General features: G+C 48.5%; 3 protein-coding genes across 4 annotated transcripts in view; 1 reads left to right on the top strand and 2 right to left on the bottom strand.

Moving 5' to 3' along the window:
• The window catches only part of myo5b (myosin VB), a 44316-nt gene extending 42005 nt beyond the window's left edge, over positions 1–2311 (bottom strand). Inside the window, exon 1 of one of the 2 annotated variants that reach the window (XM_041970031.1) lies at positions 2210–2311. In XM_041970031.1, the coding sequence (XP_041825965.1) occupies positions 2210–2239 (30 nt within the window). In that variant the 5' untranslated portion in view covers positions 2240–2311. Of the gene's footprint in view, positions 1–224; positions 602–2209 lie in introns of those variants that run through there. The other variant, XM_041970032.1, reaches the window with a different exon arrangement.
• Positions 2312–2625: 314 nt separating this feature from the next.
• On the bottom strand, positions 2626–4368 carry LOC121630383 (extensin-3-like). The gene has a single exon (XM_041970664.1). The coding sequence runs from the start codon at positions 4366–4368 to the stop codon at positions 2626–2628; it is 1743 nt and encodes a 580-aa protein (XP_041826598.1).
• Positions 4369–12458: 8090 nt separating this feature from the next.
• On the top strand, positions 12459–21117 carry LOC121630039 (deoxyribonuclease-2-alpha-like). Its single transcript, XM_041970073.1, has 7 exons — positions 12459–12558; positions 12860–12958; positions 13044–13188; positions 14535–14616; positions 14853–15017; positions 15090–15278; positions 20947–21117. Exons 2-7 carry the CDS (start codon positions 12864–12866, stop codon positions 21015–21017), a joined length of 747 nt encoding a protein of 248 aa, XP_041826007.1. The 5' UTR covers positions 12459–12558; positions 12860–12863; the 3' UTR covers positions 21018–21117.
• Positions 21118–21771: the final 654 nt, after the last annotated feature.

Below are 21771 nucleotides of genomic sequence, written 5' to 3'. Positions count from 1 at the left end.
GACCCGCGTCATCCGAACCTCAGCCGAACCGTCCTCTGCTGACCTGACCCAGCCTCCGGTTCAGGTGTCTGGCCGCTATAAACCGGGACAGAACCAACACGGGGTCTGGCCTCATGTTCGGTTGGAGGTAAACGGTTGGGATTCATGTTCGGCAGAGTTCGGTAAAACTCGGGGACCGTAGTTCTGGTTCGGCAGGTCGCGGCTTGTTTTCCAGGTGAACTCACCTTTGTGTACAGCTCGTTCACCGACATCGTCCCTGTTCCAGAAAGCCGCACCAGTTGGTCCGTCAACGGTCCATCCCAGTCCTATGAAGTCCGGTTCGGTCCAGATCCAGGACCCAGACGTCGGTCCGCGCGACTGCAGCAGGTGTCCGGCGGAGTTTCGGTCACTTTGTTTAGCGGAACTTCCGCTTGCGAGGCGACAGGTGTTCCTCCGGTTAGAACCCGTCCGCCGGTTCCTGCGGCTCCACTCTGTGATGCAGAACCGTTAAATACGGATCCGAACCGCATGAAGGATCAGAAAGTCCAGAAAAAAGAGCGCGAGGCGCAGGTGGAGGACGAGGCCGGTTCTTCCTGACACACAGCCCGCTGATTGGCTGCTTCCTGGATCCCATCCAGGTTTCTGCTGCGCACGCCTGCACACACACGCGCGCACACAGACTCACACTGGTGTTAGTCAACATGAGGCCTACGGACCCACGGAGGGCCTCAGGATCAGTCTGAGGGGTCACAGCTCAGTGAGAGCAGGAGACTAGTTTTAGTGTCCCTCCAGAACCAGTACTGAGCAGGTCCAAAGGGCCTACTAAGTCCACTGGGAGCAGATTCAGATTCGGGGCCCCCGGACTGGGATGTACTACGGAACGCTAGCGTACGGGTCAGCGACCACTAGCCTGTGTAATACTGGCTGCAGACGCTCAGTACTGGAGGTCACCACTAGGGGCAGCACACAGCACCTGGACACTGGAAGGTGAAAAGGTCATGTTGTATTTCTGGGCATCAACCCCCCAGAACGCCTTCAATCTGGTCCAGCTGTTCAGGAACGAGTGTTTCTTGGGGAGGAAACGGGGTGCAGGTCGCTGTGGTTTAAACCTGTGGACACTCTGAATTTATTATTCGCTTTTTTATCATTTCTATTATCAAGTTCGCTCTGAAAGGCCACGCTTCCTTTGTTTTGGTTAAGCCTCTTTCCACCGGCAAAGCTTTAAACTCCTCCCCACTTCCCCCGGATCATCGCTGGCTGATGGAAAAGGAGCGGGCTTCATCCAACTGCATGGTGGGAAATGTAGGAATCGATCTTGTAGTTTTCATCAAACTTTCCCTCAAACTCTGGAAGCAGTTTGATGTTTTCATCAGGAATTTATTTACTATTTTTTAATTAAATCCATCACTAGACGAAAATATTTAAATAGAAAATATATGAAATAAAAGGATCAGACCTCCGACTTTCATCCAGCCCGGAAATTTCCGTCTGCTGGGAATTCTCCCAGTTCCTGTAAATATAGACGTGTGCTATGTGTTTTAGATATTTCATATCTTTATCTTTTACTTGTATTTCTATTTTCTTATTTATGCGTATTTAAGTCGAGAATCTTCCAAATCCTGTTTAGTTAAAAAAAAAGTGTGTGAATTTAAATAAAAATATTTCAGTTTAAAAAGTATTTATTTAAAAGTTTTTAATTAAAATTTGTTTCAATAACAATATATAAATATATTTTTTAAAAAATATATTAAATGTTTGTAATAAAAAATGTTTAAAGAATAAGAATTTAAATAAAGATGTAATAAAAAGCATTTAATGAAATATTTAAATTAAAAGTAGTTTTATAAATGATGTAAATAAAGAAAACAGCATAAAAAGTGATGAATGTAAACTAAATAAAGATATTTAAATTAAAAGTATTTAAGTAAACATGTAAATAATATTTTGATGAAAATGTTTAAAGAAAAGTCTTCAAATTAAAATACTGAATAAAAAGCATTTAACAATAAAAATATTCGAATAAAAGGAATTAGAATCTTACGTAAATGAAAGTGTTTAAATAAAACGTAGAAATATAAAGTGTAGAAATCCAGGCATCCGGGACCTGCTGCAGGTCTGAGTGAAGTCTCAGGTCTCTACAGGAGTCCAGGTCGGACTTTGATCTTATCAGAGTTAATAATCAGCTGATAGTGTGTATGAACTCTGACCCCAGGTGAAGACCGGACCTTACCTGGCCGTACGGGTTGTAATCAGCAGCCATCCTAAGTAGTGGATCCTCAGAGAGAAGATCCAGATCAGAGTTCTGCTTAGACCATCAGAGCCTTTTCAGACCTGTCTGGGTTATTCTTAGACTGGGAGACGAGTCCACTCCCAGACCACACCTGCTGCAGGTATGAAGCTGTTTACCTGATGCTCCGCCCACACAGACGTGTTCAAACCACAGCCTGATCCTCTAAGGATCAACCCTCCTCCTCCTGCTGCAGAGGACTCAACTAGTCCTCTTGGATCTGGAACCTGGAGGTCTGACTGGAAAAAAGTCAGACGGATGGTGGTGGGGACATGGTGGGACAGTGGAGACATGGTGGTAAGGTGGAGGCATGGTGGAACTTTGGGGACATGGTGGGACAGTAGAGACATAGTGGAACTTTAGGGACATGGTGGGATGGTGGAGACATGATTGGACAGTGGAGACATGGTGGGGACATGGGGGTAAGGTGGAGACATGATTGGACAGTGGAGACATGGTGGCATGGTGGGGACATGGGGGTAAGGTGGAGACATGGTGATAAGATGAAGACATAGTGGGGACATGGTGGTAAGGTGGAGACATGGTGATAAGATGGAGACATAGTGGGGACATGGTGGTAAGGTGGAGACATGATGGGACAGTGGAGACATGGTGGCATGGTGGGGACATGGTGGTAAGGTGGAGACATTGTTGGGTGGTGGGGACATGGCGTTAAGGTGTAGACATGGTGGGATGGTGGGGACATGTTGGGACAGTGGAGACATGGTGGGGAAATGGTGGTAAGGTGGAGACATGGTGGGGACATTATGGTAAAGTGGAGACATGGTGGCATGGTGGGGACATGGTGGTAAGGTGGAGACATGGTGGAACTTTGGGGACATGGGGGAACTTTGGGGACATGGTGGGATGGTGGAGACATGGAGGTAAGGTGGAGACATGGCAGAACTTTTGAGACATGGTGGGACAGTGGTGACATGGTGGTGAGGTGGAGACATGGTGGGATGGTAGGGACATGGTGGTAAGGTGGAGACGTAATGGGATGGTGGGGACATTGTGGTAAGGTGGAGACATGGTGGGATGGTGGAGACATGGTGGTAAGGTGGAGACTTGGTGGGATAGTGGGGACATAGTGGTAAGGTGGAGACATGGTGGGGACATGGTGGGACAGTGGAGACATGGTGGTAAGGTGGGGACATGGTTGTAAGGTGGAGACATGGTGGGACGTTCGGGACATGGTGGAACAGTGGGGACATTGTGGTAAGGTGGAGACTTGGTGGGATAGTGGGGACATGGTGGTAAGGTGGAGACATGGTGGGATGGTGAGGACATGGTGGGACGGTGAGGACATGGTGGTAAGGTGGAGACATGGTGGGGACATTATGGTAAGGTGGAGACATGGTGGCATGGTGGGGACATGGTGGTAAGGTGGAGACATGGTGGAACTTTGGGGACATGGGGGAACTTTGGGGACATGGTGGGATGGTGGAGACATGGAGGTAAGGTGGAGACATGGCAGAACTTTGGAGACATGGTGGGACAGTGGTGACATGGTGGTGAGGTGGAGACATGGTGGGATGGTAGGGACATGGTGGTAAGGTGGAGACGTAATGGGATGGTGGGGACATTGTGGTAAGGTGGAGACATGGTGGGATGGTGGAGACATGGTGGGGACATGGTGGGACAGTGGAGACATGGTGGTAAGGTGGAGACTTGGTGGGATAGTGGGGACATAGTGGTAAGGTGGAGACATGGTGGGATGGTGGGGACATGGTGGGACAGTGGAGAAATGGTGGGGACACGGTGGGACAGTGGAGACATGGTGGTAAGGTGGGGACATGGTTGTAAGGTGGAGACATGGTGGGACGTTCGGGACATGGTGGAACAGTGGGGACATTGTGGTAAGGTGGAGACTTGGTGGGATAGTGGGGACATGGTGGTAAGGTGGAGACATGGTGGGATGGTGAGGACATGGTGGGACGGTGAGGACATGGTGGTAAGGTGGAGACATGGTGGAACAGTGGAGACATGGTGGGATGGTGAGGACATGGTGGGACGGTGAGGACATGGTGGTAAGGTGGAGACATGGTGGGACATTGGGGACATGGTGGTAAGGTGGAGACTTGGTGGGAGGGTGGGGACATGGTGGTAAGGTGGAGACATGGTGGGACGGTGAGGACATGGTGGGAGGAGACATTCAGGACTTCATCCAATCAGAAGGTTCCAGGTGTTTCCATCATGCTGGAGGAGGAAATGAGGTGACATGTCTGGTTGTCATGGAGATCAGCTCAGGAAGTTCTGGAAGCATGGTGGTGCTGAGCTGCTCCATTATCTTAAAGTCATGTGACTCACCTGTTTGCCTCACACCTGTCTCCAGGTGTGAGGTAACCTGTCTCCAGGTGTGAGGTAAACATTGTGCAACCCTCTGTGGTTCCCAGTGAGCCGCTTTTCCTTCACTCGTAGCAGCTTTTTGTTCCCACATAAAGACTTCTGTGGAGGATCAGACGTCCTCCTGATGTTATCTCTACATCAGCTGGAATAGTAACTCCATATTTACTTTTCCTTCTGCGAGACTGAGCTTACTTTAGCTGGAGTCTCTTAACAGATGATGCCTGAAAACCTGCTGGATCCTGGTCCTGCTGGATCCTGGTCCTGCCGGATCCTGGTCCTGCCGGATCCTGGTCCTGCCGGATCCTGGTCCTGCTGGATCCTGGTCCTGCCGGATCCTGGCCCTGCTGGATTCCTATAAACACTCCTAAACCTGTGGAACGCCTTCTTAGCAGAGCTGAAGATGTTACAGCTGCAGAGGGAGGGCCACTGTCATGCTGAATGGATGTTTACTAAGTTCATCCGAGAGTCAAATCAAGGGAGCCGGTACTTCTGGCACTATAGGTGGACCCGGTCAGTGACGTGCGGTCAGGTGAGGCAGGTGAAGCAGTGCCTCACCTGTCAGGATAAAGAAAAAAACACAGTAAATATTCATATTTTCCAGTGATCTGTGTTAAAAATGCATTTTCAGTATGACTCTAACACGTTTTTGACAGTTTATTAAGTAAAAATGGCCAAATTTGAGTATTTCCTGATCAAATCCAGGGCAGAAACCCAGTGGAGGAACGAGCTGTGTCTCAGCTCTGACTGGACCGTCCAACACAAACTGGGTTCATGACACGTTTCCTGTTCCTCAGCATGTCGCCAACATGAACGTTACAGAAATATGTGTTTTACACCACGACTCTCTACAGTCTGTGTAATTATTTCATGTTTTTGTGGGAGAAATATTCCTGTTTATCCTACAATAAAGTGCAGAGAAAAGTCAGCGGTGAGGCAAACAGTACTCTGCCTCACCTCAAGGGGGCACACACACACACCAACACACACACACCAACACTCACACACCAACACACACACACCAACACGGTGTGTGAGTGTGTGTGTGTGTGTTGGTGTGTGTGTTGCCAGCGACAAATCTAGTGACTTTTTCAGTATTGGAGACTTTTGTAGACGGACGTATATGAAAGTAGTTTATTCTTCTCAGTGAGGAGATGGAGGATAGTGTGGGTGGAGGACAGTATGAGTGGAGGTTTGAGTGGGTGGAGGACAGTATGAGTGGAGGTTTGAGTGGGTGGAGGACAGTATGAGTGGAGGTGTGAGTGGGTGGAGGATAATATGAGTGGAGGTTTGAGTGGGTGGAGGATAGTGTGGGTGGAGGACAGTATGAGTGGAGGTTTGAGTGGGTGGATGACAGTATGAGTGGAGGTGTGAGTGGGTGGAGGATAATATGAGTGGAGGTTTGAGTGGGTGGAGGATAGTGTGGGTGGAGGACAGTATGAGTGGAGGTTTGAGTGGGTGGATGACAGTATGAGTGGAGGTTTGAGTGGGTGGAGGATAGTGTGGGTGGAGGTTTGAGTGGGTGGAGGATAGTGTGGGTGGAGGACAGTATGAGTGGAGGTTTGAGTGGGTGGATGACAGTATGAGTGGAGGTTTGAGTGGGTGGAGGATAGTGTGGGTGGAGGTTTGAGTGGGTGGAGGACAGTATGAGTGGAGGTTTGAGTGGGTGGAGAATAGTGTGTGTGGAGGACAGTATGAGTGGAGGTTAGAGTGGGTGGAGAATAGTGTGTGTGGAGGACAGTATGAGTGGAGGTTAGAGTGGGTGGAGAATAGTGTGTGTGGAGGACAGTATGAGTGGAGGTTTGAGTGGGTGGAGGATAGTGTGTGTGGAGGACAGTATGAGTGGAGGTTTGAGTGGGTGGAGAATAGTGTGGGTGGAAGATAGTGTGGGTGGAGGTTAGAGTGGGTGGAGAAGAGTGTAGGTGGAGGATGGTGTGGTTGGAGGTTAGAGTGAGTGGAGGTTAGTGTGGGTGGAAGATAGTGTGGGTGGAGGTTAGAGTGGGTGGAGAAGAGTGTAGGTGGAGAATGGTGTGGTTGGAGGTTAGAGTGAGTGGAGGTTAGTGTGGGTGGAGGATAGTGTAGGTGGAGGATAGTGTGGATGGAGGATATTGTAGGTGGAGGATAGTGTGAGTGGAGTTTAGAGTGGGTGGAGGATAGTGTGGGTGGAGGATAGTGTAGGTGGAGGATAGTGTGGATGGAGGATAGTGTGAGTGGAGTTTAGAGTGGGTGGAGGATAGTGTGGGTTGAGGTTAGAGTGGTTGGAGGTTAGAGTGGGTGGAGAATAGTGTGGGTGGAGGCTAGTGTGGGTGGAGAATAGTGTAGGTGGAGGATAGTGTGAGTGGAGTTTAGAGTGGGTGGAAGATAGTGTAGGTGGAGGATAGTGTGGATGGAGGATAGTGTGGGTGGAGGATAGTGTAGGTGGAGGATAGTGTGAGTGGAGTTTAGAGTGGGTGGAGGATAGTGTGGGTGGAGGATAGTGTAGGTGGAGGATAGTGTGAGTGGAGTTTAGAGTGGGTGGAGGATAGTGTGGAGGATAGTGTGGATGGAGTTTAGGGTGGGTGGAGGATAGTGTGGGTTGAGGTTAGAGTGGTTGGAGGTTAGAGTGGGTGGAGAATAGTGTAGGTGGAGTTTAGAGTGGCGGAGAAGAGTGTGGGTGGAGGATAGTGTGGGTGGAGGCTAGTGTGGGTGGATTCATGATCAATAACCGTGTAGTGAAGGAAAACCAACAGACTGCATAGAATCTGGACTTCGATCCAGTCCTCCATCCTGAGCTGCACAGGACCAGAACCAGAACCCGGTTCAGGGAGGGCAACTGTCTACCTGGACTGGTTGGAGAGGACAGGAAAGAGAGAACAGCCCGTGCAGCTTTTATCCAGAAGGACCTGCTGAGAGGAGGAACCTGTTCATGATGCCAATACTGTCAGGTTTCTACATGGAGGATGAGGAGCAGATATGAAGCTTGTTAAAGGGAGGAAATGATGATGAAGTGGGTGGTGTTACCAGAACTCTCTCCACCACTCCAGTGGAGAACATCCTCATGATCCTCAGAGAAACTCTGAACTTCGAGTCCAGGATAGATCCTCGGTGATGTTTTCTATAATTTTCTATTGACTCATCTTGTCAGGGCTGGTGTGTGTGGATCCAAGGAGAAGGGAACGTAAGGGAAGAACAAAGAACACTTTATTCGAGGATCTACAGATGGATAAGATGAGTTCGCTTGGAGGACGGGCTGGAGCGGGCAGACAGGATTTTCGGTATGGCGAGGTCCAGGTCGGAGGCTTGAGGGAAAGAGAACAAATACAGGTCAGCTTTCAGTTTCACCAAGATATGAACTAGACTTCGAGCTTGACTGGTTACCACAGTGAGTAGTATAATCCAGCGATGACTGGAGGTCCGGGTGAGGTTTATATGGGGATGAGAATGATGACTTGATATCCTCCAGCTGCGTAGTCCTAATAGCGGTGATGATAGGTGATCCATATATGGTCAGCAGGAAGCGGGAATGAGCATGGGCCATGACACATCTGGGTTTGAAGGTGTAGTTACAGGCTGAGACCACCAGAGGGAGACTGCAGCTACATCTACATGTAAATCATATTCACCCAGTACATTATATGAAATTAATGTTTTTGGCATGCTGGAGGTAGCTTCATAAAAAAAAAACATTTTAATCAAGATCAGGAAAGTGGATCCTAGAACTCCAGTCCTCACTGAGACCAGGAAAGTATATCCTAGAACTCAAGTCCTCACTAAGACCAGGAAAGTATATCCTAGAACTCCAGTCCTCACTGAGACCAGGAAAGTATATCCTAGAACTCCAGTCCTCACTAAGACCAGGAAAATAGATCATAGAACTCCAGTCCTCACTGAGACCAGGGAAGTAGATCCTAGAACTCCAGTCCTCACTAAGACCAGGAAAACAGATCCTAGAACTCCAGTCCTCACTGAGACCAGGGAAGTAGATCCTAGAACTCCAGTCCTCACTAAGACCAGGAAAATAGATCCTAGAACTCCAGTCCTCACTGAGACCAGGTAAGTATATCCTAGAACTCCAGTCCTCACTGAGACCAGGTAAGTATATCCTAGAACTCCAGTCCTCACTAAGACCAGGAAAATAGATCCTAGAACTCCAGTCCTCACTGAGACCAGGGAAGTAGATCCTAGAACTCCAGTCCTCACTAAGACCAGGAAAACAGATCCTAGAACTCCAGTCCTCACTGAGACCAGGGAAGTAGATCCTAGAACTCCAGTCCTCACTAAGACCAGGAAAATAGATCCTAGAACTCCAGTCCTCACTGAGACCAGGGAAGTAGATCCTAGAACTCCAGTCCTCACTAAGACCAGGAAAACAGATCCTAGAACTCCAGTCCTCACTGAGACCAGGGAAGTAGATCCTAGAACTACAGTCCTCACTAAGACCAGGAAAACAGATCCTAGAACTCCAGTCCTCACTGAGACCAGGGAAGTAGATCCTAGAACTCCAGTCCTCACTGAGACCAGGAAAGTATATCCTAGAACTCCAGTCCTCACTGAGACCAGGAAAGTATATCCTAGAACTCCAGTCCTCACTGAGACCAGGTAAGTATATCCTAGAACTCCAGTCCTCACTGAGACCAGGGAAGTAGATCCTAGAACTCCAGTCCTCACTAAGACCAGGAAAACAGATCCTAGAACTCCAGTCCTCACTGAGACCAGGGAAGTAGATCCTAGAACTCCAGTCCTCACTAAGACCAGGAAAATAGATCCTAGAACTCCAGTCCTCACTGAGACCAGGGAAGTAGATCCTAGAACTCCAGTCCTCACTAAGACCAGGAAAACAGATCCTAGAACTCCAGTCCTCACTGAGACCAGGGAAGTAGATCCTAGAACTCCAGTCCTCACTAAGACCAGGAAAACAGATCCTAGAACTCCAGTCCTCACTGAGACCAGGGAAGTAGATCCTAGAACTCCAGTCCTCACTGAGACCAGGAAAGTATATCCTAGAACTCCAGTCCTCACTGAGACCAGGAAAGTATATCCTAGAACTCCAGTCCTCACTGAGACCAGGGAAGTAGATCCTAGAACTCCAGTCCTCACTAAGACCAGGAAAATAGATCCTAGAACTCCAGTCCTCACTGAGACCAGGGAAGTAGATCCTAGAACTCCAGTCCTCACTAAGACCAGGAAAACAGATCCTAGAACTCCAGTCCTCACTGAGACCAGGGAAGTAGATCCTAGAACTCCAGTCCTCACTAAGACCAGTGGATGATGGCTGGATGGATGGATGAATCATGGATGGATGGTTGGGTGGAAGATGGATGGATGGGTGGATGAGAGACGAATGATTGATGGATGGGTGGATGAGGGACGAATTTACAAGAGATTTATTTGTCATTATACAAGTGCAGGACACAGGTACAACAAAATGGTTTCCAGTACAACCCGTCCAAGAGTAACAGCAACAACATGTAAACACAAACAGGATCAGACAGACTGAGGCAGCAGCCACTGTGCGGCGCGCCTATATTTGTATTAGATATAGATGAAAATGATAACATGAGGGGAATAAGATGAGGCTAGAGAAAAAAAGGCATCTCAACACTGGGCCTAGGGCCTAAGGGTCCAGTGTTGAGATACAAAAAAACACACCTCAGTACATAAAAGCACAAATTCAGACATTCACAACATAAGAACAAATGGCAGGGAGGGGAGAGGGGTCTCCCATCGCGGCCAATTGAGGACGCAGCTGAACATGAGCTCATCCAGTCAACCCGCCGCCCGGGAGTGGAGGGAGGGGGGGAAGGATCGACCAAGGCAGTGAATCCTCAGGGGAGACATGTCTGTAGTGGTGCATGCGTGTGTGTGTGCAGTGAGTGAGCCTGTGAACTTCCTCCCAGTTCCTTTCTCCAGTCTCCGCCACCAGATGATAGTGGGGCATCCTTGGGAGCTGTTCCAGGAAAAAGTCAACATAACCTTCCAGGAGAACTTTGTAACCAGCCATCCAAGGCCAGTCCAGGGAGCCGAATCAGATAACAGGCCAGAGCGGTTTCGTCTGCCTTGAGTCTCTCAGTGGTCCCATGGTGACTCTAAATCATCCGAATTTGTGGGTCAATTGCCATCCAGCCGAGCCGACAACTTCTCCACGTTGATGTCCACCCCGCGTACGAGCTCCAGAATCACAACCAGCTTGCCATTCTGAGCCGAATAGCCTCCAGTTGCGATTTAGCTCCTGCAACGCCAGAGTCTGATTGTTCATAGCTCAACACACACCGGCAAAGAAATCCGGCAGCTTGCCAGTGGCCGCCGACAGTGTCCGAATTTTGCGATATGCCAGGAAGCTGCCCGCTCCAAACAGCAGAAACCCAGTTATCATGAATCCGAATGTATAGATGTCTTCAGCATCCTCGACAAACAGAATCGACAGGTACATGAGTTTCCACACTCCCCAGGAATCCATCACATATCCAGCCGAAAATGTTCCGCCAGGACAAGCAGGCTCCCCTACGCCTGTTTTCCGGTTCGAATAAATTTGGTCGATTGTATTTAGGGACCAGCTGATCAAATCCATGGTTCTAGATTTTGGTTTCAGAAAGAAATGCAGAGAGAGTCTCAGAGATGACAGGACAAGTAGCAGGGCAGAGTGGGGAGGAGGGAGAGAGAAGAAAAGCGTCTGCCTTCATTGAGAGCCAGAAGAGAAGAATGATTGATGGATGATGGATGATGGATGGATGCTCGCAGGAAGGAGACGCTGCCTCTTCACCCACATCAAAGAAGGAGGAAAAACTTCTGATGAAGACGTCAAACAGGTTTTGTTTTTTTTTTCTAGACCTTGTAAATGGTGTTAAAGCAGGTCAGGGCTCGACAGTCACGGATCTACAATAAGTACAGGTACACTGTGTGTAACTAATCTACAGTAGTACAGGTACACTGTGTGTAACGGATCTATAGTAAGTACAGGTACACTGTGTGTAACGGATCTACAGTAATACAGGTACACTGTGTGTAACGGATCTACAGTAATACAGGTACACTGTGTGTAACGGATCTACAGTAGTACAGGTACACTGTGTGTAACTGACCGTTTACGATGAAGAATAATAAAATAAAATGGACTCTGTGACTGGGTTGTCATGTTTCTGTCAATACATTTACAGCCTGTAGTTCAGTCGTTTTCTGTAGACATCAGTACCGACTGGCCAGACCTACGGACTGTCTAACAGAAAGATTTTAAATCCAAGAACACCTGGTTGGGATCCAAAACGAAAACGGGCTAAGTTTAGATAGATTGCTGGTTTGGGTGTCTTCTGAAACCGTGGATACGGAGAAATGTTGTATGATTGTGTGGGTGTGTCCATCTGGATGTTCTGGATGTGGGAGAAATGGACCACGCTCACACAGCTGTGTCGTTCTATCTGCAGTACAACCTGCTCCTGATCAGGTGAGAGAGTTGTTGTCATTCCAGGAATAGTTTACATGCATTATTGTCTTCTGGTCTCTGGGCCAGTATTGGTTTTTCAGTTTCATAACCCCTCCTCTCTAAACAACAGTAGTCCTGAGACAAGAAGCAAATACTTTTGAGGTAAAGAGTAGTTAGAGTAGTCTAGCATATCACTTTTTCTTTAAAGGTGTTTTCTGTGCTACAAAAAACAAAGAAGTGGTCCCTCCCACTTCTGGAGGGACCACTACACCACCCCTCATTTCCAAACTACCTGAAGTTTGAAATCACGATAGCAGATGAAGAAGAGGAGGGTGGAGGGGTGAAGAAATGTTACGGGAAACAGACTGAAACTGGTCCAAGGAAAACACAGATGGAGGTCGGTTTGTTTGTTCCTGACAGCGAGGGACAAGGTCCGGTCTGGTGCAACCCGCCGGTAAACAGAGGAGGGATAAAAGCTCCAAGTCCAGACTCGGTTACAGAGACCAAAGACCACCGAAGACTTCTGCAGCATCTGATTCCTCGAAGAAACGTGAGTCTGTTTCTGCTTCCTGTAAAAGGTTAGAAAAGGCATAATGAGCTGATTAAGGACCAGAGACCTGCCTGAACCGGTTTCAGATGAGTTCCCATGATGGGCAGACATGATGTTGCCTTCTAACCTGCTGTGTTGGCGAGATGTGGACTCACCTTTTCGTCACATTTCCGGCTTTAACCCTGAGCCTGAAACCTGGGTGGTGTGTTTAGTTTCCAGCTCGGCCTCAGGGTCCAGGTCTACGCTTGCTCCTCAGCTACTGAAGCAGGTTAACATGCAGCAGCTGTCTGCTGTGTTTCAGGGAGATGTGGAGGCTGCTTCTGACCTCCTGTCTGCTCTGCTGGAGCTGTGAAGGCATCCGTGTGAGCTGCAAAGATGAAAGCAACCATGATGTGGACTGGTGAGGCCTTTCTGAGTCGCAACGAGCAGGCAGATTTACTGGGATTGATGAGACTGACCGTCTCTCTGTCTGTCTTCACCATCAGGTACATCATATACAAAGGACCTGCTGGTTTAAGTTACATCTTCATCGATCCAAGCGGACAAGTGACGAAGAAGAACAATATCAACTCTCCCACGGGTGCACTCGCATACACACTGCAGCCCATCTTTACACCCATTCGAAGAATGGTTAGAATCAGTATTTATTAATGAAACACTTTTTATTGTGTTTTTTATTCCCTCAAAGACACAGAAACCAAAAGTTAAAAAACAGACAAGTAAGGAAAGAAGATCTGATAGAAGCAGAAAGATCCACAAGCAATGCTGAGAGCAGAGCAGAGTGCTGCTTTACAACTGCAACCAATCAGCCACACAGCACCAAGCAAACCTGCCGATGAAATATTAAATCAGTCTACCACCCAACTAACCAACCCACCAACCAACCCACGACCCTACTAACCAACCCACCAACCGACCAACCAGCCCACGACCCTACTAACTAACCAACCAACCGACCAACCAACCCACGACCCTACTAACTAACCAACCAGCCAACCAACCCACGACCCAACTAACTAATTAACCAACCAACCAGCCAACCAACTAACCCACCAACCGAACAAACCGACCCACTACCCAACTAACTAACCAACCAGCCAACCAACCAACCCACCACCCAACAAACCAACCAGCCAACCAACTAACTAACCAACCAGCCAACCAACCAACCAACCCACGACCCTACTAACCAACCCACCAACCGACCAACCAACCCACGACCCTACTAACTAACCAACCAGCCAACCAACCCACGACCCTACTAACTAACCAACCAACCGACCAACCAACCCACGACCCTACTAACTAACCAACCAGCCAACCAACCCACGACCCTACTAACTAACCAACCAACCGACCAACCAACCCACGACCCTACTAACTAACCAACCAGCCAACCAACCCACGACCCTACTAACTAACCAACCAACCGACCAACCAACCCACGACCCTACTAACTAACCAACCAGCCAACCAACCCACGACCCTACTAACTAACCAACCAACCGACCAACCAACCCACGACCCTACTAACTAACCAACCAGCCAACCAACCCACGACCCAACTAACTAATTAACCAACCAACCAGCCAACCAACTAACCCACCAACCGACCAACCGACCCACTACCCAACTAACTAACCAACCAGCCAACCCACCAACCCACCACCCAACAAACCAACCAGCCAACCAACTAACTAACCAACCAGCCAACCAACCAACCAACCAACCCACGACCCTACTAACCAACCCACCAACCGACCAACCAACCCACGACCCTACTAACTAACGAACCAACCGACCAACCCATGACCCAACTAACCAACCCACCAACCAACCAACTAACTAACCAACCAACCAGCCAACCAACCAAACAACCAATCAACCAACTGACTAACCAACCAAATGACCCACCAACCATAGGTCTGTTTCCTTCAGTAGTGCTAATGAAGCTTTTCTTTGTGAATCATTTGTAGGAACAGAACTTTGGCTTCATCAGCTACAGCGACCAGCCTCCAGGATGCCAAGCAGATTTCAGGCAGTTTGGCCACAGTAAAGGTAAAAACATCTTGTCTCTGAGGAATCTGACATTTAGAACAGCTGTAAATACTGTGTGCTCATATAAAGCATATATAAAACTAGCCCCCTTGAGGATAGTATGTAGAGGGGATTTGATCCCCTAGCTTAGGTCATCCATGAGGTTTTGGTCCTGACTCCGCGTGTCTGGAGTCAACAAGCTCCTGAAGCAGCTCCATGAGTTTTCTGAATTGCTGTTGGTCTGTTCTGCTCCACAGGGGTTCTGATGGTGGACAAAACCAGGACAGGGGTCTGGCTTCTACACAGCACACCACAGTTCCCTTACAGAAGAAACGAGAACAACTTCTGGCCTCCCAGTGGTTTAAAGAAAGGGCAGATTTTTATCTGTGCAACATTCAAATACAATGAGTTCAAAAACATCGGTAATCAGAGAAAGTTTTGAAGGAGCCTCTCAGGAAGACCTGCAGTAAAATGTTCTGGTTTAATGCTTTCAGGAAAACACCTGCAGTACATCGGCGCATTTCCATATGAACATGATATTCCAGACAGCTTCCATGATGAACTGAAACACGCTGTCCAATGGACCAAACTAACTCCACCCACCAGTGACTTCCCAACGCTGACATCAGATCAAGGAACAACCTTCAAAGCCATTCCTAAGCAACAGTCAAACACTGAAGAAGGTGAGATTTCTTCATCTTTACAACCTCATGATGGATGAACGGCACAGCTTCCAGTTTAAGTTAAAAACTGAACAAAGAGTCCTCCTTCTTCCAGCCAATGAACAGACACCCTTCTTTCCAATGTAGCAGCTCTCTGAAGGTCCCACCACAGCAAGGTTGTCCAGAAGGTTGAGGTCTGGACTATAAGTGGACCATGGCACCAACTTGATTCTTTTGGTTTTTCAGCTGTTCAACTTTAGTTCCTTCTAAGTGAACTGTACTGAAGTGGTGAGGCCTTGTAAGTTCCTCAAAGGCCTTCAACTTACGGGTCTGGTGAACTTGTTGAGGCCCATTACAGGGTCGATGAACCTGTGAAGCAAGACTCGTTACAGGGCCAGTGAACCAAGGCCCGTTACAGGCCTGGTGATCCAAGGCCCGTTACAGGGCCAGTGAACCTGTCGAGGCCTGTTACAAGGCCGGTGAACCAAGGCCCGTTACAGGGCTGGTGAACCTGTCGAGGCCCGTTACAGGGCCAGTGAACTAAGGCCCATTAGAAGGTTGGTAATCCAAGACCCGTTACAGGACTGGTAATCCAAGGCCCGTAAATTGGCCAGTGAACCTGTCAAGGCCCGTTACAGGGCCGGTAAACCTGTCGAGGCCCATTACAGGGCCGGTTAACCTGTCGAGGCCCGTTACAGGGCCAGTGAACCAAGGCCCGTTACAGGGCCAGTGAACCAAGGCCCATTACAGGGCCAGTGAACCAAGGCCCATTACAGGGCCAGTGAACCAAGGCCCATTACAGGGCCGGTAAACTAAGACCTGTTACAGAGCTGGTTAACCTGTCGAGGCCCGTTACAGGGACAGTGAACCAAGGCCCATTACAGGGCCGGTAATCCAAGGCCCGTAAATTGGCCGGTGAACCTGTCGAGGCCCGTAACAGGGCTGGTAAACCTGTCAAGCACCATTACAGGGACAGTGAACCTGTCAAGGCCCATTACAGGGCCGGTTAACCTGTCGAGGCCCGTTACAGGGCCAGTGAACCAAGGCCCGTTACAGGGCCAGTGAACCAAGGCCCATTACAGGGCCAGTGAACCAAGGCCCATTACAGGGCCAGTGAACCAAGGCCCATTACAGGGCCGGTAAACTAAGACCTGTTACAGAGCTGGTTAACCTGTCGAGGCCCGTTACAGGGACAGTGAACCAAGGCCCATTACAGGGCCGGTAATCCAAGGCCCGTAAATTGGCCGGTGAACCTGTCAAGGCCCGAAACAGGGCTGGTAAACCTGTCAAGCACCATTACAGGGACAGTGAACCTGTCAAGGCCCATTACAGGGCCGGTTAACCTGTGGAGGCCCGTTACAGGGCCAGTGAACCAAGGCCCGTTACAGGGCCAGTGAACCAAGGCCCATTACAGGGCCAGTGAACCAAGGCCCATTACAGGGCCGGTAAACCAAGACCTGTTACAGAGCTGGTTAACCCGTCGAGGCCCGTTACAGGGACAGTGAACCAAGGCCCATTACAGGGCCGGTAATCCAAGGCCCGTAAATTGGCCGGTGAACCTGTCAAGACTAGATTTTCCAGGTAGCTGGAATTTAATGTTTGCTGGTTTTGTAGACCATGCTGGTCTGGAAGCTGGACTGAATATGTAAATATGTAAAACCAATATATCCTTCAATTAAATAATAAAATAAAAAGGTTAATATTGATGGAAACACAACATAGAAACAATGTAATGTATGTACATAAATAATGTAAAGAATATTCTATTCTATTCTATTCTATTCTACACTCATTTATCAGACGCTTTTATCCAAAGCGACTTACATTTGAGAGGAAGAACAACACAAGCAACACAATTCAAACAAGATGGACGTCATCATTAAGTTGTAGTCAGACTGGAGTCCAGTTTGACCCAGAGGCAGTGCATAACCTTTTTATTTTTTGTTTGTTTTTTTAAGTTGTTTGTATTTTTTGTAAGTCATTTTATTTAAATACAAACATTATGATTTCATCACACAACATCATCTTCGGTATAAGTGCAGCAGCTTCTTCAGTACCTGGTTGAACCAAAGATCTGGACAAATCTTTCTAACTCATTCTGAGTAGAAGAGTTAATCTAAGTGTGGAAATGCTCCTTAAACAACTGAGTCTTTAGCTTGCTTTTAAAAGTGGATAAGGACTCTGCGGATCGGACGGAGTTTGGTAGATGGTTCCACCACCGGGGAACAACAGAAGAGTCTAGCTACTGATGTGGCGCCACCTTGTGGTGGGAGCACTAGGCGTCTTTCGCTGGCAGAGCGTAACTGTGGAGAGGGAGTGTAGCTCTGGATTAAGGAGTGAAGGTAGACCGGAGCCGTTTGGGTTATTGTTTTGTAAGCCAGAAGCAGAACTTTGAATCTGATGCGTGCTGCAACTGGAAGCCAGTGGAGAGCGATTAGCAGCGGAGTGACATGAGCTCTTTTGGGCTGGTTGAAGACCAGACGTGCTGCTGCGTTCTGGATCATCTGTAGAGGTTTAACTGAGCATGCAGGCAGGCCAGCCAGTAAGGAGTTGCAGTAGTCAATGCGTGAAATGACCAGAGCCTGGACCAGGAGCTGGGTCGTGTGTTCAGTCAGGTAGGGTCTGATCCTCCTGATGTTGTAGAGAGCAAATCGGCAAGACCAGCAACCGAGGCAACATGGTCCTTAAAGGTCAGCTGGTTGTCTACCATGACACCAAGATCCCTGGTAGAAGACGTAGGTACAAGCGTGATGGAGTCAAGCTGCACACTTATCTGTGGTGGTAAGGAATGATCTCCCTGTGAGGTAGGACGTAAACCACGAGAGGACAGATCCTGAGATGCCAAGCTCTGAGAGTGTGGAGAACAGTATATGATGGTTGACCGTGTCAAAGGCAGCAGACAGGTCCAGCAGTATAAGGACTGAGGATTGACCAGCGGATCTGGCAACCCGTAGGGAATCAGTAACTGACAGAAGAGCAGTTTCAGTAGAGCGACCTTGCCTATAGCCAGACTGATATGGATCTAACAGGTTGTTGTCTTGGAGGAACTGTGAGACCTGACTGAAGACGGCACGCTCTAGTAATTTAGACATGAATGGAAGCAGTGAGACCGGCCGGTAGTTTCCAACCTGGGCTGGGTTGAGTGTGGGTTTCTTCAGCAGCGGGGAACCCAAGCTTGCTTGAAGGCAGAAGGAAAGACACCGGATTTAAGAGAGGAGGTGATAATATGAGTTACTGCAGGTTTGATTGTCAAGAGTTTTACCAGCTTTGTGTGTTGGAGGAGTCTGAACCAGTTTGAGATTGAAAGAGTAGATGAGAGCCAGAAAGTCAGTCGCTGTGGTTTGCCAATGTGAATGTTCATGTCTCCCATGGCAATTAGTGGTGTGCCATCATCAGGAATGTCAGAGAGAATCATGTCCATTTCAGAGACAAACTCAGCTATACTGCCACCCGGAGGCGGTAAATGACCAGAACGTATGCAGTGATGGGTGTAGAGACCTTTACTGGTGATACTCAGGTGATGAGCAGTTAGCCATAGGACGGAGAGGTAAAGTTCCACTTTGTAGAAATAAGAAAGCCCGTTCCACCTCCTCGTCCAGCTGAGCGAGGTGTTTGGGTTAATTCTGCATCGACAGAAAGGGCAGCTGGTGTAGCTGTGTTTTCTACACGGATCCAGGTTTCAGTCAGGGCTAGGACCTGAATGTCTGAGACATTTATCAATGAACTGATAAATTCTGCTTTGTTCACTGCAGACTGACAGTTCCAGAGACCAAAGGTAACAGAGGATGTGGCCGACGTGCATGCCATTGGAAAGGACAGGTTTTGTGGATTGTGGTGTCTATGGGTGACACGTCTTGGTCTGTAACCATGTCTGACAGGGATGGTTTGAAGCACATCGTGTGTTGCTTTAGTAGTGAGGAGGTTTTAGCTCATACCCTTGCTCGGTGGACTCGCAGGTCTTTACCTTTTGTGGTCTTAACCCGACGTGGGCTGAGACAATGGCTGACGCTTCAGTGCACCATGTGTGGTAAAGTACCTGCATTTGGCACAGCAGATCCCACTTTGCTGGACTGAAACCGGCTGAAACCGCCTCTATCTGCTTTACCTGAGCAGTAACCAGTGGGTGTGGCCTCAGTGGGTGTGGCCTCAGTGGGTGTAACCCGCAGCACGGCCTCAGCTGGTTGTAGAGAGAAGGTGCTAACGACAGAGCGCCACACCAGCGATGTAAACAATAACCCGAAACCAAGACAGAAACTCAGGCAGTAAACAGATATAACACAGTGTTTTACATGTTTTTTAAATTAAATTGATGTAATGTCAAATTTGTATATTTACATAAAATATTTTATACATTTATGAATATATTTAATAAAAATGATAATAATACATATTTCTATCCATCCATCCATTTTCTTCTGCTTATCTGGAGTCGGGTCGTGGGGCAGCTGCCTAAGCAGGGAAACCAGACTTCCCTCTCCCCGGCCACATTCACCAGCTCATCCGGAGGGATCCCGAGGCGTTCCCAGGCCAGCCGAGAGATGTAGTCCATCCAGGCATCCTAGGTCTTCCTCGGGGCCTCTTTCCGGTGGGACGTGCCAGGAACACCTCACCAGGGAGGTGTCCAGGAGGCATCCTGACCAGATACCAGAGCCACCTCATCTGGCTCCTCTCAATGTGGAGGAGCAGCGGCTCTACTCTGAGTCTCTCTGGGCAGACCTCATCCACCCCCGGGGCCCTGCCACCAAGGAGCTTTTTAACCACCTCAGCAACCTCAGCCCCAGAGATGGGAGAGCCAGCACCAGCTACCCCAGACTCTGCTTCCTCATCGGAAGACGTGTTGGTGGGATTGAGAAGGTCTTCGAAGTATTCCCTCCACCGCCTCACAACATCCCGAGTCGAGGTCAGCAGCCCCCCATCCCCACTGTACACAGTGCTGAGCCGCCGGATGGTGGACCAGAATCTCCTCGAAGCCGTCCGGAAGTCATTCTCCATGGCCTCTCCAAACTCCTCCCACGCCCGAGCTTTTGCCTTAGCGACCGCCGAAGCTACGCTCCGCTTAGCCCGCCGATACCCATCAGCTGCCTCTGGAGTCCCACAAATAATAATTTTACATTTTAGATCTAAAATAAATATTATCAAAGTATCAAATAAAATAAATACAATATGAAAAAAAAAAATGTAAAGTTGTAACTGAGCCTAAAATGTTCTCCATAAATGTTCATAACATTTTCTAAAGGGACAGATTATGAAAATTTCATCTTTGTACTGAAACTGTGAAAATGTGGAGTTTGCCTTATTTCTAGGTTTTATGTTGTTTTCCTGCTCTGACCCACTGGAACCTGAACTAAAATCTAGTTTAGGACTTATATTGAAAAGGCCCTGCTCTGGCCTGGTCCCAGGTTGAGAACCCCTGCTCTAGACCAGGGATCCTTAAAGGCTGCAACACACCTGACTCACGTTAACTAGCCTGGAGTTCAAGCACAAGTCAGTTAGTGGCCCACTAATTTGAGTCAGGCGTGTTGCAGCCGTGAAACATCTAAACCCTGCAGGACGGTGGCCCCCAGGACCAGGACTGGGGATCCCTGCTAGAATAACATGATGCAGGACTTTGGTTTCCTTGTCTACATAATTTGTGTTTAAGTTTCTCATCACAGGACCGAGTGGTTTGTAACCTGGTTTCTTCTTGCAGATGGAGACCTGTACTACACCATCGCCAAAGACCTGAAGAGTGACATGCTGGTCCAGGTGTGGGGCAACTAGCAGGACGAGTCCCACTGTGAGGCCGGAAAGTCTGTGCTCAACATTGAGACCATAAAAACTGATGTGGGTCAGTGGAACCCTGCAGCTGACCACTCCAAGTGGTGCGTGGCCAAAGACCAGAATAAGCCCTGGGTCTGCATCGGAGATGTAAACAGGTGTCAAACCCAGTATGCAAGGCGGGGGGGCGCTCTGTGTGTCAGCAGTGATAAAATACAGCAAAAGTTTCTGGGTTTTGTTGTACAACGTGACAACTGCCCGGCAAGAAAACGGCCGTACCAGTGTGACCCGGACTTCGACAGCCTCGACTTCCTGAACGAAGATAACGCTTGAGTTATAGTCGACTACGACTCCAAGTTCCTGAATGACACAGAGACAGACACCCACAAAAGCCCGTCTGTAATGGGTTAAACCAGCTCACCTGGAAGAGCCTGAGACCAGCTGAAGAAAGCTAGCTAGTTAGCTAGTCTGTCAGACTGCTGATAGAAAGACTCAGAGGAAATTTAGAAAAACATGGTTCAATAAAACTTCCTTCATCCATCATGTTCACTGTCTCCACATGTTTCTCCACATGTTTCTCCACATGTGTCTCCACATGTTTCTCCACATGTTTCTCCACATGTGTCTCCACATGTTTCTCCACATGTGTCTCCACATGTGTCTCCACATGTTTCTCCACATGTTTCTCCATATGTTTCTCCACATGTGTCTCCACATGTTTCTCCACATGTTTCTCCACATGTTAGGCGCTGTGGAT

Source organism: Melanotaenia boesemani, chromosome 19 (genome assembly GCF_017639745.1).
Source record: "Melanotaenia boesemani isolate fMelBoe1 chromosome 19, fMelBoe1.pri, whole genome shotgun sequence".
NCBI classification, from domain to species: Eukaryota; Metazoa; Chordata; class Actinopteri; order Atheriniformes; family Melanotaeniidae; genus Melanotaenia; species Melanotaenia boesemani.
Note: the sequence above shows the minus strand (reverse complement) of the source record. Positions and strands in the feature narration are given on the sequence as shown.